The sequence below is a fragment of the Pecten maximus genome, chromosome 18, assembly GCF_902652985.1.
Source record: "Pecten maximus chromosome 18, xPecMax1.1, whole genome shotgun sequence".
NCBI classification, from domain to species: domain Eukaryota; kingdom Metazoa; phylum Mollusca; class Bivalvia; order Pectinida; family Pectinidae; genus Pecten; species Pecten maximus.
The window spans coordinates 8142968-8162635 of NC_047032.1; the positions used below are offsets into that span (position 1 = coordinate 8142968).

Consider the following 19668-nt stretch of genomic DNA (forward strand, 5'->3'; position numbering starts at 1 on the left):
TATTTGTTGTTCTGTACTTCATGCCTTTTGACAAATCGGAGAGCTATGTGCATTAGATACATTAATACTGACTTAACCAAGCAATTGGCAGAGTCATATAGGCGATAAGCCAGTGACTAAATGAAGCCGACAGAATACTGACTTAACCAAGCAATCGGCAGAGTCATGTAGGCGATAAGCCAGTGACTAAATAAAGCCGACAGAATACTGACTTAACCAAGCAATAGGCAGAGTCATGTAGGCGATACGCCAGTGACTAAATAAAGCCGACAGAATACTGACTTAACCAAGCAATTGGCAGAGTCATGTAGGCGATACGCCAGTGACTAAATAAAGCCGACAGAATCCTGACTTAACCAAGCAATCGGCAGAGTCATGTAGGCGATAAGCCAGTGACTAAATAAAGCCGACAGAATACTGACTTAACCAAGCAATAGGCAGTCATATAGGCGATAAGCCAGTGACTAAATGAAGCCGAGAGAATACTGACTTAACCAAGCTATAGGCAGAGTCATGTAGGCGATAAGCCAGTGACTAAATAAAGCCGACAGAATACTGACTTAACCAAGCAATAGGCAGAGTCATGTAGGCGATAAGCCAATGACTAAATGCAGCCGACAGAATACTGACTTAACCAAGCAATTGGCAGAGTCATGTAGGCGATAAGCCAGTGACTAAATAAAGCCGACAGAATACTGACTTAACCAAGCAATTGGCAGAGTCGTGTAGGCGATACGCCAGTGACTTAATAAAGTCGACAGAATACTGACTTAACCAAGCAATCGGCAGAGTCATGTAGGCGATAAGCCAGTGACTAAATAAAGCCGACAGAATACTGACTTAACCAAGCAATAGGCAGAGTCATGTAGGCGATAAGCCAGTGACTTAATAAAGCCGACAGAATACTGACTTAACCAAGCAATAGGCAGTCATATAGGCGATAAGCCAGTGACTAAATAAAGCCGACAGATCACTGACTTAACCAAGCAATAGGCAGTCATATAGGCGATAAGCCAGTGACTAAATAAAGCCGACAGAATACTGACTTAACCAAGCAATAGGCAAAGTCATGTAGGCGATAAGCCAGTGACTAAATGAAGCCGACAGAATACTGACTTAACCAAGCAATAGGCAGTCATGTAGGCGATAAGCCAGTGACTAAATGAAGCCGACAGAATACTGACTTAACCAAGCAATAGGCAGTCATATAGGCGATAAGCCAGTGACCTAATAAAGCCGACAGAATACTGACTTAACCAAGCAATCGGCAGAGTCATGTAGGCGATAAGCCAGTGACTTGATAAAGCCGACAGAATACTGACTTAACCAAGCAATCGGCAGAGTCATGTAGGCGATAATCCAGTGACTAAATAAAGCCGACAGATCACTGACTTAACCAAGCAATAGACAGAGTCATGTAGGTGATAAGCCAGTGACTAAATAAAGCCGACAGAATACTGACTTAACCAAGCAATTGGCAGAGTCATGTAGGCGATAAGCCAGTGACTTAATAAAGCCGACAGAATACTGACTTAACCAAGCAATAGGCAGAGTCATGTAGGCGATAAGCTAGTGACTTAATAAAGCCGACAGATCACTGACTTAACCAAGCAATCGGGTCAAGTAGTCTAGATATATCTGGTATCTGATATCGTTTTGTCTAGCCAGGGAGCTCGAGGGATGAATCTTTCACAAATCGATATCAGTACCTGTAGTATCAACAGGAAACGAAAACAAACTTCGCCTCGTCTTAAGTCACAAGAGTTACCTCCCTTCGACAAGAAATTGTCATGATATATAATTTAAAAAAGGTTTACTACAGGGAAATAGCGCGAAATAGTTTTCTCTAATGGTTGCCCAATAGGTGGCGCACCTGTATGAGCATGACGTGCAGATAGTAAGCTAGAAAGTCAGTTCAGGACAACGCATCGGTCAGTGCAGACGGTAGAGAATTTGAGAGAATTACTTTACGTGTATTCAGTGCATAGCATATATAAAAAAAAAAACACTGCACGGCACATTCAAATCTCCTCAGAAGGTATATTATATATGCAATTTGTGAAATATCTCGTGTAAAACAGGACAATTCGGTGATTTACAATTAACAGTACCCAATCGGATGTAGCGCAATGGTGATGAGTTTGTGTTGAGAGCAATTCTACACACTGATTGTTTGAAAGACCCCACAGCAATCAAATTACAGCTGATGGTATTAATGGGATTTAATTCATAAATATTACTTATCTTAATAAGCAATATCAGAAGTTTAAAGCAAAGGAACCGAGAGTAAGATTCATTGAACCCCGAATGAGATGAAGTTATGTCCACAAATATACAATGTATGTAGAAGATCCAGAGCCAGATCAAGGCTAAACCATTTTGTTACTTTGATGTAGGCCAAAGGTCAACGAAGTAGGTGAAAGGTCAAAATATAGTTCAAAGTGACCTAGATTTGATACATAATACATCTCCTCTCCTATGTACCATGTTACAGTGTAGGTCAACTCATGACGCAAATATGAATTTCAAGTAAAAAGTAACACCAGACAAACTTTTTGTTTAATATATGTAGGTCGAAGGTCAAAATGTAGGTCAAATTCACCTACTTAGTACATGACAAGCCGCCTTACCTAGTGGAATCCATAACCTAAGTATGGAGTAGTGACAAGTAGTGTAGGGGAGACAGAGTCCGGATAATATAAAGTGCGGAAAGACCAACACAAGGCAAAACTATATTCCCTCCTTCTGGGAACCGGTGAGGGACGTCATAGTATTTCACAAACTTAATAGATAGTCTAAATGGTCAACCAGCAAAACTGTAATATGTTTACTCATAAAACGTATATGTTTCATTAAAATAATTTCAAAATGCATTGATATTCTCTAAACCAGTAACACCATACCATTAGCAGCCTACATGCTGTGTACAATCACTTACATTCACTACGCCTTTTAAACTACATACACCTTCGCTGAATAATATAAACCCCCAGGTCAATACAGAAATCAACATAACAACTCAAAAAATAAAACATTGTGAGAGTTATTTCCCTTTAAACATTTTACATTATGCAGGACTCGACTTTACTGTGTAGCACCACGTGTCCTTGAAATCTCGCGAGAAAACGACTGAGAATAATATGGAGTTCATAATAAGGGGACTAGTAGTTTATGAGGACAAAGCTGTTCGTCTGATTTTGGAGTGTTAGATTTCAGGCAGACATCTTGACAGACCCGTCAATGTTAATAAAGACATTGGAAGTTTTTTGCCAAGGCTCGTCTAAAAAGCAAACTCACCATGTCTGTTCTTCATTCATAAAAGAATATAGTAGCTCGGGTCCATTTGGTCCAACTGATAAACGAAAACGGTCCTGACCATACGTGAATGACCATCATCGTTTTTTCTAATAATGTTGTCAAAATATATAGTTTGATGCTAATCCTAGTCATACATCTATACATGTACAAGTTTGTGGCGAAGTCCACAAATCAGGAATTAGGCAATGGCAACTTAGTAAACACGAGAGCTTATTGAGGCAATGTTGTTGTTTTTCGAATAAATTTTGTCGTAGATTATATGTAGTTTGAAGGAAGCAACATTTAATTTTGAAAATAAACGAAAATTTGCCTTTTTGCTCCCCTAACCTCAAACAATTCCAAACAACATGGACAATAATGCTTACATTACATGTATATGTATTTCCCTATCGCAATTATTTGATAATCATCATGTATGAATTTGAAGAGAATATATGGAATACTTGTGAAACAGAAGAGTTTCTTTTTCAGTAGAGGAATTCTTACCTGTAGTCCCAGGGCTCCAAAGAGGGTGATGAGGTTTCGCTCTCTTCAGATGATTTTAAGCCACCGGAGTCCATTGCCTGCAATTTCCTTTTCATCCATTTATTTATTTAAATATTTGGAAAAAACAGGCGTGATTAAATGGTTAAATGTAAATAAGGAAGATTTGAACAGAAATAAATAATCCAACAAGATAGGTAATATAGCGAGCTTTTATTTTTTTAAATTCAATTGACACATTTTAATTTTAAAAATTCAAGACATAAAATATTGTATGTAAAACATAAAATATCGTATGTGTTAACAAACACTGGCTCATCTGTCAACATAATGAACACAAACGTGTTGACAAGAAATATCAACATAAGTTACAGTCGTCGTTAACAGATTTTAATTATTCATGATTAATAAGTTTGCAAATATAGTAAAAACATACCTGTATATCTTTTAGATCGTCATCTAAATAACATCAATTGTTTTTAGTGGTTCATCTTTTCATTTTATTTTACAAATATTTATCGTTTTTCCTGATTTTATCCTATCTGCGAAACTATCGAAACATATGTATATATCCTTAAAATAATATGTTTTCAACGAAATTTTAAAATTTATTACCATAAACACAGTCATATGTTTTACACCTATGTGGACATGCAAATCGCTTGTCAATAACCTAGAGCTAACTCTGGTCAACATTTACATGTATGATACACACATTGCTGTCAACAATAGCCTGTCAACATACGTATTGTAATGTGTATTTTCGTGGAGATATCATGCTACAACCTTATCAGTCAATTATATCTGGTAAAAAAATCTCCCGTCAACTTTAAGTTGTAAAAATAATGATATAAATACATTCAGTCAACACCAATGCGTGTTGAAACAATACTTGTTCAGGTCGTCTGTCAACGTGAATGGCAAATATGTTGATATGAATGCATGTTTGTATAAATACATATCACACGTGATGATACCTAGCACACGTGCTTACATCAAGCAAACGTGCTGATGTCTACATTTGATGATACCTAGCACACGTGCTGATATCAACACGTGCTGATACCTAGCACCCGTGCTAACATAATGATCGTATTCAAATAACGAAACACTCGGTGTGGATTAACATATAGTACATTTATACGAGCAGATTCGGTAACGTGGATATCGAATGTGTTGACGGCGCATGCGTATTGTCAAAAACTGTGAACTTGTAAATTTGTAAACAATGAATAAATCGGTGATCGACTGATCTACACTCACAACATACATCCGGGTTTTTTTTCTACAACAGTCCATATTGCAGACAATCAAATAAGAAAACAAGTGTTAGCCCTTACATTTAATAAAAAAAATAGCTACTTTGTTTATATTTTAGCTGTATTTATTATATTTAAATCTTCATTTTATGATATCATGTTGGTTTTTTTCAAATTTATTTTCCATTAGAGTCTGGATTAGAAAAGTTACTATAACGTTAAATGAAAAAATAACCTCTGAATTTTTATTTTTTTTAATGGCTGTTGAATTAAAATTCTATAACATATGTGTAGATATAAACTCTAATGTTCCAAGCAAAAACATGTTTTATTAATGTGGTGTCGATTTTCATTGTTTGCAAATACCACATAGTTATTGACAAACCCATTGATGTTTAATGTAAACATCAAAATAATGTAAAACACATTACTTAGATAATGTGTGGATGTATGGAAGGCGCTCGGATCGGAATGGTTTGAAAAAAAATAGCATGCAAATATTTACCAATATATATATATATATGTATATATTACTTAAAACACTGTTAGTGGACAAAATCGATGCCAACCGTTCACGGTAACGCCCAATGTCACGCCAAGATTACTCTCAATGTAGTGTCAAGGTCACACTCAAGGTCACGCCAATCACACACTAGGTCAATAAGTAGGTCACGCGGAGTCACACAAGGAATCGCGTACCACAGTAAGATATACTAAACATTTAAAAATTCTAACGCTATATGTATTTGATAATTGTTGAAACTAAAATATTCACACCAATCGAAGGAAAAAATGAATATAAAAACTGTAAAGGACATCGCTGATGGGACGTTTTCGTTACCTCACTTACATGTTACAATAATACTTTAACAAGTTTAATAAGATATGCTTAATAAAGGGACATAACTCAAACTACATTTGTACATTTAAACCGAAGAGAGACTTTATAAAAGTACCTGTGATACATCAAAATTGGATGTAAACTGTATCAGAAAACGATGTCTATATATATGACCTCACATAATAGTATGATCATTTATAAACAGAACAATGCATTGTGTTTCTGTACTTTGCAGAATTCAAACCTGATGCCGTGTCCAACAGCCCGCGTACACTATAGATGTGCGCGAGGATTTTAGGTTATCGGATGATTACTCAAAGGTCAACACTCTTATGACAACTCAATGATCAACACTCTTATGACAACTCAATGGTCAACACTTAGATAACAACTCAAAGGTCTACACTCGAATGACAACTCAATGACCGATACTCGGATGACAACTCAATGGTTAACACTCGGATGACAACTCAATGGTCAACACTCGGATGACAACTCAAACTTCAACACTCGGATGACAACTTAATGGTTAACACTCGGATGACAACTCAATGGTCAACACTCGGATGACAACTCAAACTTCAACACTCGGATGACAACTTAATGGTCAATACTTTGATGTCAAATGATTTGTCTACACTTAGATAACAACTCAGTGATTAACACTCAGATGACAACTCAATGGTCAACGATCGGATGACAACTCAATGGTCGACACTCGGGTGACAACTCAATGGTCTAGACTCGGATAACAACTCAATGGTCTTAACACAGACGACAACTCGACGGTCAACATTCACATGGCAACTCAATGGTCAACACCTAGATGATAACTCAATGGTCAACACTAGAATGTCAACTAAATGGTCAACACTCGGATATAAACTTAACGGTCAACGCTCGAATGTTAACTCAATGGTCAACATGCGGATGACAATTTCATGATGAACACCCGGATGACAACTCAATGATATACACTAGGATGACAAATCAACGGTCTAATTTCCATTTCTGCTTAAAATTTATTTTTTTCGCAAGGACGTCGAATGCATTATGTTTACTACCTTAAGTATTGTTGTTATTGATACAATTATTCTATTATGCATTGTCTACTGAAAAACTGCCCTGAAAATCCTAGATCCTGGAACCGTGATACAAAGTCAATAACTTGGAAAGCCCTGTCTGTCCACGATACTGTTGAGGGTGTTATTCCCAATAAAATAAATAGAATGAAGGCCAAGATGTATGCATGCCAATGTTATTTCAATTTCGGTTGTCTGATGTTAGATCTCTGTCCCTTCAGCGCTTATAAGCGGCTGTCCTGTCCTGGTTAACCAAGCGTCTAAAAGACCGTAATGCCAAGTAAAAAGAAAAAATGTCTGTCCAATTTTTCCTGTTAATGAGTAAAACAGCTTTTGTAACCCATTTTCATAGACTATACACATTATTGGATCAGTGTCAAAAGTAATGTAGCCCTCTGTGTGTGTGTTGTATATGTATACTGTACATGTAGACTGGGTTAATATTTAACATTACTGACGTCATGTTTTATTGTCCTCTACCTACCAATGTGTATGTAATTTTGTCATCGCTACCAATGTATGTTAATTCGCACTCTCTGCCATTCTTTGTGATGTATTTCCTCGATACCAGGCACCATACCTATGTTTTTTGCACGTTATCTACATAATCTCTCCAAACTGAACACACTAACCAGAAAGCCTGCCAGCACCCCGTGTTCAGCACGCGCGAAAAAGCCGCATGCTCTTTTAATGTCGCCTTTGAAGATGTTCTTAACCTTGTACTAAGTCTGGAAGACAGGCTTTATGGACAATATACTGTCTAAATGAGACAAAGGAAAATGGATCGAAAAATAAAATTTGAAAAATAATTTGCGTAACAGTCAGGAGTCTGAAGCTTTCGGACGTCTGATGTATCATAACTTAATATATAGGAGATTTGAGAGAACGTTTATGACATTTCGGTTTTCGCTAACGACTCTTAAAAAACAAATTATACAGTGTATACAAGTCTATCTTCAGTCTGTCTGTACCCGTTAAAATCGTTTTTATGTGAACAGGTCTCTTTGATAATAACTAGTGTATACAAAAATGCAAACATCAGCAACAAACAATCTATCGATTGGTTGTCGCTTCTAAAAGACGAACACAGATTACTGGAAAGCTCGCCGAGCATTTTCAAGATCACTAAACCTCCTAAAGGCATAACAAATCATAATTTGTTTGTTGACGTTGTATCTTCTGTGCAGTTTAAAGGTATTATACATGATAGTGAGAAAAAAAAGCTAGAAACCAGAATCATGCTTCCAATACGTAGCCACATTTCTCAATTGAAATAGTCTATTATAAAGCCTTCTACAGTGAACGGTGCGCCAATGTTATAGAAACTAATGTTCTAGTGAAGAACAACATACACAAAATCATCCCTTTCTCGTTTGGCTCTGAGCTTTTTAACAAGAGAAAGCGAGCAATCTCTCCATAAATCTCTGATCCGTTGAAAGTAAAATTTACCACGGTTAAACGTTCAATACGTTGATTAGACAGACATAAGGTCTTGTGTCGAGACAGGAAACATCGTGGGCGGTACGATATCAAATGCGTCTCAGGCTCAACGCCAGTTAACCAGTCATTGAGATTCAAGGTAGAACGAAATTACAGACGAGTAACAATACGGAACGAACTTTTAGAAAGTACACGTGTTCAACATTATCGACATTTGACAGAAATTTTTGGCACGCGGCCGTACCCTACGTTATTGAACATAGGTGTATTTTAATTACTGATAGTTCACTACAATTCATGGTAGATTAATAATAGATACACAACACAGCCATGAATAAAGATGGCCGCGGTACCGCCCACAATGTACATGTATTGTGTGTGAATCATAGGAAACAATAATTAAAGAGTTCTCACTCAATGAGAATCTGAGGGATTTTCCCACGTGATAAAAATATATCTGTTTGAGTTACCGGATTATGGAATAAGTTTGTTTATTACATACACAAATACGAAGTAAAATCAATCCAAATCATGCCAAGTTTAAGAACAACACAACATACAAATAGGGACAAAAAACCGTCCCAGCAACCACGACCATTCATCATCAAAGTCATTTCAATGTTTTGCATTATAAGCAGTGTCACATGTTAGGAAATCATGACTAGCAGAGAAGTACATGTTACGTCACACAGAAGTTATGATAACAGACGTCACGCGGCAATAGGGTTAGAGGATATTCGGTATAATTGTCAAATTAAAATCGATGAAATGATGCTTTAAATAAATAGTCGTCATTACAGTCATTACTTGTATATATAAAGTAGATGTTTACATAGGATAAAATACGCACTAGCCAAGTAATCAAATATACCGGTATCTGTTACTATGCCTAAATGTTCAAACACGAACTCATAGACACAACGTGATCTTTCTGACAAGTTCTTCAATCATTGCTTCACTGTTCATGTTAACCACTTATTGTGGACACTTATTGTGGACACTTTTGGGAACACCAGTTAGTCTGGCCCCGGTTTTATCAACATTCGTTAACTTAATTTTTTCCATATGAGAACGCCACAGAATTTTGGAGGAACAAATTACAGAATTTAAGAGGAACACATTTCAGAATTTAAGGGGAGCACATTACAGAATTTAAGGAGAACATGTTACAGAATTTAAGGGGAACATGTTACAGAATTTAAGACGAACAAATTACAGAATTTAAGGGGAACATGTTACAGAATTTAAGGGGAACGCATACAGAATTTAAGAGGAACACATTACAGAATTTAAGGGGAACGCATTAAATAATTTAAGGGGAACATGTTACAGAATTTAAGGGGAACACATTATAGAATTTAGAGAAACATATCTGTAATGTTTTTCTATAGAAAATGTTAGGTTAAGGAATGTCACTGAGGAATGTTGATGAGACCGGGGCCAGGATTAGGGACTAGGACACAGGGAAACGGATATTTCTCTATATTTCGTGGTTTTCGTGGACATGTATCGAAGGTTTACGTCAACTGGAATAAGGTACACATACATATTGGTTTAATCATGAAAAAACATCAAATTATCGACAAATGTACCAATACACATCTCATACACAGTCAATATAAAATCATTATTGCTCCATTGTGTTTCTGTTACTACTAATCAGAATATCAAAATAATCTGTTTGATGTATCCCTTGGGATTTCATTGCTTTGTATGAGGCAGATACAATAAATGTTTTAATAGAAAGATAAAAAGAAAGCTATTTTGAAACAAGCGTATTTAACAGAGCAGAAATAAGATGTATACGTCAGGAAATATACCGTCTTTATCCTAACAATCGACAAACCAGTTTCCATGGTCAGCTTTGCTTCCAGCATGCCGACAATGCCCTCTTTGATAAGTCGTACAGATGTTAAACTAGTCACGATATTACTACAAGGGATCTATCATTTATCCGGGTATTTAAACAACATCCGGGTACCTAAACAACATCCGGGTACCTAAACATCATCCGGGTAACCAGATACAATCTGAAATAATCACGTTGATGGATTACAAAATCTTTCGTTTCTAAATGTATAAAGTGAAGATTGTTCTCGTCTTCACTTGGAAGGTCGACAAATCTACTACTTTGCCAATCATGAGACTGTTTTTAATAAGCTGGCGAATAAAAGTAATTCGTGTAGTGCAAAAAGCATCACCTTATCATCTTAGCTGATGGTTATATAGGCTTATATATTACGTTGATCAGTCCTAAAAACTTTAAAAACTCTTGACCTAAGTAGCAAAGTTTTCCAAAAACTAGAACTAATATTGATATTTAATACTACGTCGTCGTTAATTTGATTTCGTGGGAAATAGAGGGAAGAGACATCCCTTTTTAATCTAAAAGCATAAAACATTGTAGCATTGCTGGATCGACAAACGACTCTAACTTGTTTAAGTGGCAGGTTTTCTCTTAGTCCTTTGAAAAAAGCTTTAATTTCAAGGAATTGTCCAACATCACAAAAGTATATTGTAAAATACGGAATAATTGCAAAATTTCAAGAGAACACATTAAGTAGAAAATGGACATGTTAAATTGACTCAATTATTGATCAATCTTCATCTAATTACCTCCCTTGTATATCTCTCGCCATCTGATTACCTCCCTTGTACATGTCTCGCCATCTAATTACCTCCCTTGTACATCACTCGCCATCTGATTACTTCCCTTGTACATCACTCTCCATCTGATTACCTCCCTTGTACATCACTCTCCATCTGATTACCTCCCTTGTTGATCACTCGCCATCTGATTACCTCCCTTGTACATCACTCTCCATCTGATTACCTCCCTTGTACATCACTCGCCATCTGATTACCTCCCTTGTTGATCACTCGCCATCTGATTACCTCCCTTGTACATCACTCGCCATCTGATTACCTCCTACACTCGCCATCTGATACCTCCCTTGTACATCACTCTCCATCTGATTACCTCCCTTGTACATCACTCGCCATCTGATTACCTCCCTTGTACATCACTCGCCATCTGATTACCTCCCTTGTACATCACTCTCCATCTGATTACCTCCCTTGTACATCACTCGCCATCTGATTACCTCCCTTGTTGATCACTCGCTCTGTAATTACCTCCCTTGTTGATCACTCTCCATCTGTTTACCTTCCTTGTTGATCAGTCGCCATTACATATGGTTCTCCTTAAACGACCGTAACTAACATCAACTATTTGTCCACAACAATAGATCGACTAACTAATACTCGCTATAGAGTACACTACTAGCTAAAACAGTTAAAAGCGCCACATGGTGGCAAAACATCGTAACGACCCGTAACTCCTACCGTGCCATCTATACAATACTTACGAAGAAACAAAAATTGATAAAATACAATAATAAAATCGATATGAGTGGAGTACAAGAGAATATTTCAATTTGGATAAGTCGCACATCACATCCAACAAATATAGCGAAATGTTTCGATAACTAAAAACCACCAAACCGGATATGGCCTTATAAGCACACAGGATCACGTGACACGGTAACTAGATGCACGTTTTTTTCTCGTCTGATGGTGTTTGTACATTTTAAAGATTGTTTATAAAATGATTAAAATCAAAACCAATTATACGAATCATCATTATTACAATATTTTAAACATGTATAGAAAATAACGATCATCCATCGTAATATCATGTATACATTGATGTTGACATTGCATGGGATATACAACTTGCATCAAATAAGTGTAGTATTTTTTTTTTTTTTTTTTTTATAAATCATTGACAGTTATTATGCATTTTCTATTATTGCCGCACAAAGATTAAAAACAAATGTGAATCGCTAGTTACCGGTATTAGTTATATATATATATGACTATCTACCTGTATTAGATAAGATATATACATTGTATGACTATCTACCTGTATTAGATTAGATATCTATGACTATCTACCTGTATTAGATAAGATGTATATGACTATCTACCTGTATTAGATCAGATATCTATCACTATCTACCTGTATTAGATTATATATCTATCACTATCTACCTGTATTAGATAAGATGTATATGACTATCTACCTGTATTAAATCAGATATCTATCACTATCTACCTGTATTAGATCAGATATCTATCACTATCTACCTGTATAAGATAAGATGTATATGACTATCTACCTGTATTAGATTAGATATCTATGACTATCTACCTGTATTAGATTAGATATATATATGACTATCTACCTGTATTAGATTATATATCTATGACTATCTACCTGTATTAGATTAGATATCTATGACTATCTACCTGTATTAGATTAGATATATATATGACTATCTACCTGTATTAGATAAGATATATATGACCATCTACCTGTATTAGATTATATATCTATGACTATCTACCTGTATTAGATTAGATATCTATGACTATCTACCTGTATTAGATTAGATATATATATGACTATCTACCTGTATTAGATTATATATCTATGACTATCTACCTGTATTAGATAAGATATAAATGACTATCTACCTGTATTAGATAAGATATAAATGACTATCTACCTGTATTAGATTAGATATATATGACTATCTACCTGTATTAGATTAGATATATATGACTATCTACCTGTATTAGATAAGATATAAATGACTATCTACCTGTATTATATTAGATATCTATGACTATCTACCTGTATTAGATTATATATCTATCACTATTTACTTGTATTTGTTATTGATATCTATCGCTAGTTACCTGTAATTGACTATTTACCTTTAACTATCACTATTTACCTGTAACTATCACTATTTACTTGTAAAAAATCTGATATATATCAATATTTACCTGTATTTACGTAGCACAAACGAACAAGTTTGTTTTTTTTAAATTGGTGTAAAACACTACAGTGAGTGAAGTTGTAAATCCCAGCAAGGCTACATTTGAACCTTTTATAACCTATACTTCCATTAACAGATAAATACTATTACATGTGTTTTTACTTTATTTCATATCTATAGTTCCATATTTATAAAACACTTTCTAAAACTTGTCAGTGTATATTTGTTACCATCATTTCAAAATCTTTAATGAAAACGACACATCTTACCGGAAGTGATATCCGTCGTGGTACCGGATGTACTAGAAGGTTAGTATTTTTCTCTTTTTTTTTTATTCCCCTCTCTCTCAATATCAACGCATACATACCTACCTCACATACTTTCTTGCAATTTACTGACAGTTGTACACATACGCACTCAACCTCAAAAAACAAACACCCTAAATAAATTGGTACCATATCTACACAGACACCCTAGATAAACTGGTACCCTCTCTAAACAGACACCCTAGATGAATTGGTACCCTCTATAAACAGACACCCTAGATGAATTGGTACCTCGCTATACTGACGCTCTTTTCCAGTTAATATAATTAAATTGTACAATGGAATTGGAATCCTCAGCATTGCTGATGGCGTCATCCTGCCCTGAGCTCACACTCTGCATCTGCAGCAGGTGTGATATTTTACCTGGTGACCTCGTGACCTTGTACCTGTGTTTATCTTTAGATCGTATATTATAGCACGAGCAAGAACATACTGACACGTGATCATTGAACTCTGGAATTTCCTGAGCACGTGACACAACGTTTCCATTGGAAGTAATGACGTCGCCGTCAAGTTTAACAGCTGTCTGCGCAGCCGCAGCAGCCTCTAACTCGTCTCTTCGTTCGTCTTCGGTATTCATCGTCAAAAATCGTAACACAAGCAAATTCATAGCGGCTGAAATCACTGTTAATCCAAATAGAATATAAAACAAACTAAAGGCGACATACTGGGGGTTCTTCTGCAACGCACTGTGGTTCTGTAGAGCGACGAAATCACCGAATCCTATCGTAGTGAGGGTTATAAAGCAGTAGTAAAAAGCATCTATATACTGCCAGCCCTCAAAGTGAGAGAACACTCCGGCCCCGGCCGTTAACACAATGATGGACAGATTCATTGCTACAAGGATCAGGTTCGATTGGGATACCTCGGAGTTTTTTAGCTTGAAACATTTTTTTATTTGTTTCAGAAGGACGGTTACGAATGTATTCAGCCTCTCTCCGACGCTTTGAAACATCACAATACACAACGGGATACCCGCGAGAGCATAGCACATGCAGAAGATTTTGCCCCCAGTCGTCTGTGGGGTACTGTGGCCATAGCCTGGAAAAAGAGAGAAAAATAGTTAAGGAAACAGAGAAGTATCACATGTATATAATACATAATATATAAATGCAGTTATAGGTAATTAGGTATTGATACATGCATTTAAAGTCTATACTTTTTGTTTATATACCAATGGGTTACACTTGTAGATTTTCAAGTCTGATTGTGGCATCATAGTCTGAATGGGAAATCGAGCCCAGATCGACTAGAGGAGAGACGAGTGCAGCATTAAGGTGTATTTACACTACATCGGTATTTGGTTTGTTTTTGTTTAACGTCCTATTAACAGCCAGGGTCATTTAAGGACGTGCCAGGTTTTGGAGGTGGAGGAAAGCCGGAGTACCCGGAGAAAAACCACCGACCTACGGTCAGTACCTGGCAACTGCCCCACGTAGGTTTCGAACTGGCAACCCAGAGGTGGAGGGCTAGTGTTAAAGTGTCGGGACACCTTAACCACTCGGCCACCGCGGCCCTACTACCCCGGTATACTCACACATTTGTATCCATATAGGGTGTTAATTGATACATGTATAAAAACCTGAATTATTTGAGTAGAATTGTTACTAAAGTGATATTAACCTATTAATCGCTCCTGTTGGCAATAGTCAATATAGTACAAACCGGCTTTATTTTGTGGTCCCAAACGTGTCCGGTTTAGACAGTTTATTTTGTGGTCCCAAACGTGTCCGGTTTAGACAGAGTGCACTGTAGTATAAAGCACCATCTCAAATTAATTCAGAACAGAGCGCAAAGAATGACGTCAGAGGTAAAGGATATGATTTCTGGGGAGAGCACAGTGGTCTCGTCTCATAGCCTATATTTAAAACATGTTTTATTCTCAAAATAAAGAGATAAAGGGATTGGGCACAACTTATTTCAACTTTTAAAAAGCGCCCTCTCCCTATATAATTAAAACACTTACGACGTACATGTAACCTGGACAATAATTTCTAAATCCAAAGAAGAAAAATATTAACATTCTCATAACTGTTGGTAATGTTAACACGACACAGGTCGTAATTTAATTGACCACATCGATGTCTTAACTTAGTAAGTAAAATGTTAGTCTTTCCATCTCCAAAATTATAATTAGCTGGGTACTACAGCTGTTCGAAGTCGAATAAATTGTGTAGCTTCACGAACGATGTTTGAACTGAAATGTTTCAGAAACTTCAAAATGCTTTTGCTTCTTGACTTCTAATGCTTATAAGAATATAGATACATTCTTCAAATACATATAATTAATGTTTCTTTGTTTTCATGGTAAATACTCAAATGTGATTGGTCGAAAAATTCTTTTCATTCTTCTATGAAAGAAATTCCGAGAATGGCGCGAAAAATGTGACGTCACAATACGACAATTGACGTTGCGTATTGATTGAGAAAAAGAATCCCATTTAAAACCAGTAAAATTGTACATAAAACATGTTTTAAATTAGAAAATCATTTTCTGCGCGGATTCATACAGTTTGCAAACAAAATTTGTTTCATACCCCGATGAAACTAAAAAAAAAATGACATCAATGCTTAAATGTATACCTACAAGCCATTCTGTATCCAGAAAGATTTTGCGTTGTCTATATTGTACAGAAAAACGCATGCCTATGACGCTATCTGATTGAGCCAACTTCCGGATGACGTACAATGAAAATAATCAACGCTAATATCTGGATCGTAAGAGGATGCAGGCAAGTTAATGGCAGATTAACACTGCCGTGTGTTCACGGAGTATCGCACGATAAAACATTTGGCAAATAAGTTTTCCTATATATCGTTCTATCTTCCAACCAGGAGCCCGACTGGATCCTGTGGAACTGACAAGTCGGAATCGTTTCTTCCAGTTCTAATTCATATGGCCTGTCATATTTCAAAACTGACATTTTAGATACATTTTGTTACACTCATTAAAGTGCCTGATTTATAAGTAAGCAACGTCGTTTTGTTTTTCGTGTATGTAAGCAAGTTTTAAGTCGAAATTACCATTGCATGTATCCGCATCTACATGATGCAGACACCCCTTCAATCCTTTGTCGAATAACATAGGGGAGGAAGTCATAGTTATCCTATTACAATGAAAAATTATTTTTTTCAAAACGTTTTAGTTGACATTTTTTTTTATCTCTAACACGATAAATGACTGAAAGGACGTTAAGACAATATCAAATGCTATATTGTTTTCATTTTGAAAAGTCTTCTTGATGACAATTTTTGACAATTGTTTTCAGCAAAATAATGGTAGCTGTTTCAGTTATCTTGATTTGGGAAATGAATCCATCGTTAATGTTTATAAGTCACTATGGTATAGACTGAAGAGCGATGAAACCGTAAAATTCATGTTTTCGTGATATATAAGTTTACATGATTACCAGGAGAAAACCCACGTTTTCTAACAAAATGATTTAAAAGGGTTGACAATATACTATTGTTCAACCGGAACCGGAAGTCGGCTTGTAATAAATAAAACATATATCAGGGGCATCATACACACGGTATCTGGAGCTAGTTCAATGGGTTATTGAGGTCTATGATGAGCCCATCACACCAGACAAAAAGAAAACAAAATGACAAATATTGACTAAATCATGTTCCGTTTAACATGTATATCGTATCAATATTTATTTGGCGAAAACAACAAAAAAATTCAATTGAACCACAGGGGCATGTCTTGTCTTATATTAAAAAATAGCCAGAAATACCTATATAGATAGGTATTTCTGGCTATTTTTTAATATAAGACTAGACATTCCCCTGTGATGGAACCGTAGTCCAGTGATACACATCTGCAATCCATCGAACGAAACCGCTAGTTAATGCCTATGCTTTGTAGACCCTGACAGTTTCTATACCACATGGAGGTATAAACCTTTGATATCCGAGAAGCAATCTTGACCGCTTGATCATGGTCCAAGTAACCTTTCCGTATTTGGCCAGACAAGGTGTGTAGAAGGTTAGCGTCTAGACAGTTAAGACTTGGCCGGTGTACGATTGGTTCTACATGTCCGGTTGCTCCCCGAAAGGCCATTTATGTAGATCCTAGTCTACAATGCATCGACTTTCATCATTTACCTTCCGGGTAGTTTTACATGTAGATTCTACGCCTCCGATCGTTCTCCGAGATATCAATCAGACCAGCTCCTACATGTAAATATTTGCATTCGGAACGCATCGGCCCGATTGTGCTCCGAATGTACCTACTTCAATTTGTTCCATTTTGCTTTATTTGCACGTTAGATTTTTCTCCATGAACTGTTCAGAAATACGTGTAGCCGTATGCCTCGTATATACAATACATGTATATCCCGTGTAGCAACTCTCTACTTTCAGACATAGTCCCCGATAAAAAATGTACCTCTGTCAAATAATGCTAACTGATAAGCTGATTTGAAATACTAGTGTCAGCCCGGTTTCCGAGACGGAAACGTAGACAGCAACCATAAAATGTTACAAACAATGCTCTATACAGCTGTCTTGAATGACGTACGTGTACTTCCTTGTTCCATTGGTTCAATCAAAACTACGACAGAAAAACACGACTTTATATATTTTGAAAATCAGAAATCTAAGGGAAAAAATTAGACGTATTTTCCTTAAAAGGACACAAAATCGATTATTTAAATCATTCGGTGGTGGCATAGCAACACAGAATACGTTAGGAAGTCTATGTAAGGAATCCAATAGAGATAAAAACACTCAATTCTTCCTCGTCATTCGGTGCTTCAGGTCAATTTGGGCCCACATTGAGCGCGGATGTCAGTACAGTATTGAAGTCAGCACGAAGTAACATAATTGTGAGATGAATTCTCCGATCATTTATGGTTGTCTCGTCGCCGCTCCCATCTCACTCAATATTGTGTTGTCACACAATCATTATATATAGACCTAACACGGCATCACAGATCTATGTCGAAATTTAATAGAAAATAGGCCCTTCGGGGAAGGAAAAGTGCCTAAACGGGACAAAAGCCCTTCATAAAAATACATAGATGTGAACATCTAAATAAAATACTGCAGAGTTTGTATGATCATTTCCATTGCGTTACATGTATTTGCACGTGCGAATCTTGTCCAAACAGTAAGGTGTTCTTGTTATCCATTTGATTCAATCGTCTTATTCACGATAGCGTAATCGAATTGTACGCTCAAACGCACATATTGCATAATTCTGCAAAATTTGTTCCAGGAGACAATGCTAAATAATGGGGTTAAACAAGTTGACACATAACCCTGTACTTAATTATATGGAGGCAGAAGTTAATCAATTTAATTAGGCGAAGCTCCTTGTCACGACAAAATAGTATCTTTGAGATAAATGATTGCATTTGATACATGTAGCCATTGATAGTGTGTCGCGAACGTCAAAGCCGAGGTGAACCGAAGGGAAACGTGAATGGTATAATCCATCTCGGTCTAATTGGAAGCACGTGCGGATAGTTAGTATTGAATGACCCCGATTTGTGACCACTCTAATTATACCTTATCTACCTCTATCGTATAAAAGCTAAATATATAATTTATATATCTACTTTCATTGTGGTCCCATAGTTACGCGTCCGGGAAGCGTTAAATGAACGTTAACTTTCGTGTAGGTATGCGCACGTGCGTCTGTATATCTTCTCATCTAATCAAAATCACCCCAATTTGATATTCAGGACAACTACGCTAAACCAACTAGAACCAAATGTGTGGCTTGCTCAATTACACCGACTAATCACATAAATTAAACAGAAGTAAATGTAATTCTATAACTCTGCCTCCCGCCAGCCCGGGGTCGAGTTGGTTTGGCTAAATATCATGACCTACATATGTTGTTTGTACCACAACATAAATAGGACTTTGATTTTGCTTCGAAAGGGGCCATTCAAAAAAGGAAAATCATAAATTTAACCGAAAATCGTGGCGAATTTTGGTATCATCTCAAAACCATGAAAGCAAATGTCGTCACAAATTTGTGATGTCATAATGTATTGTATGGTTAATGTATTGTGGTAACAATGAAAGCTTCTGATTACATTGTCATGGTAATTTATA

General features: G+C 36.4%; 1 protein-coding gene and 1 long non-coding RNA gene across 2 annotated transcripts in view; both read right to left on the reverse strand.

Moving 5' to 3' along the window:
* Positions 1-4380: 4380 nt before the first annotated feature.
* On the reverse strand, positions 4381-12367 carry LOC117316406. Its single transcript, XR_004529850.1, has 2 exons — positions 11373-12367; positions 4381-11287 (listed from the first exon to the last, which is right to left on the reverse strand). It is a non-coding gene; the product is annotated as an uncharacterized LOC117316406 (long non-coding RNA).
* A 1049-nt stretch (positions 12368-13416) lies between these two features.
* The window catches only part of LOC117316407 (two pore potassium channel protein sup-9-like), a 112327-nt gene continuing 106075 nt past the window's right edge, over positions 13417-19668 (reverse strand). Inside the window, exon 4 of the mRNA XM_033870958.1 lies at positions 13417-14637. Within this exon, the coding sequence (XP_033726849.1) occupies positions 13832-14637 (806 nt within the window). The 3' untranslated portion in view covers positions 13417-13831. The remainder of the gene's footprint in view (positions 14638-19668) is intronic.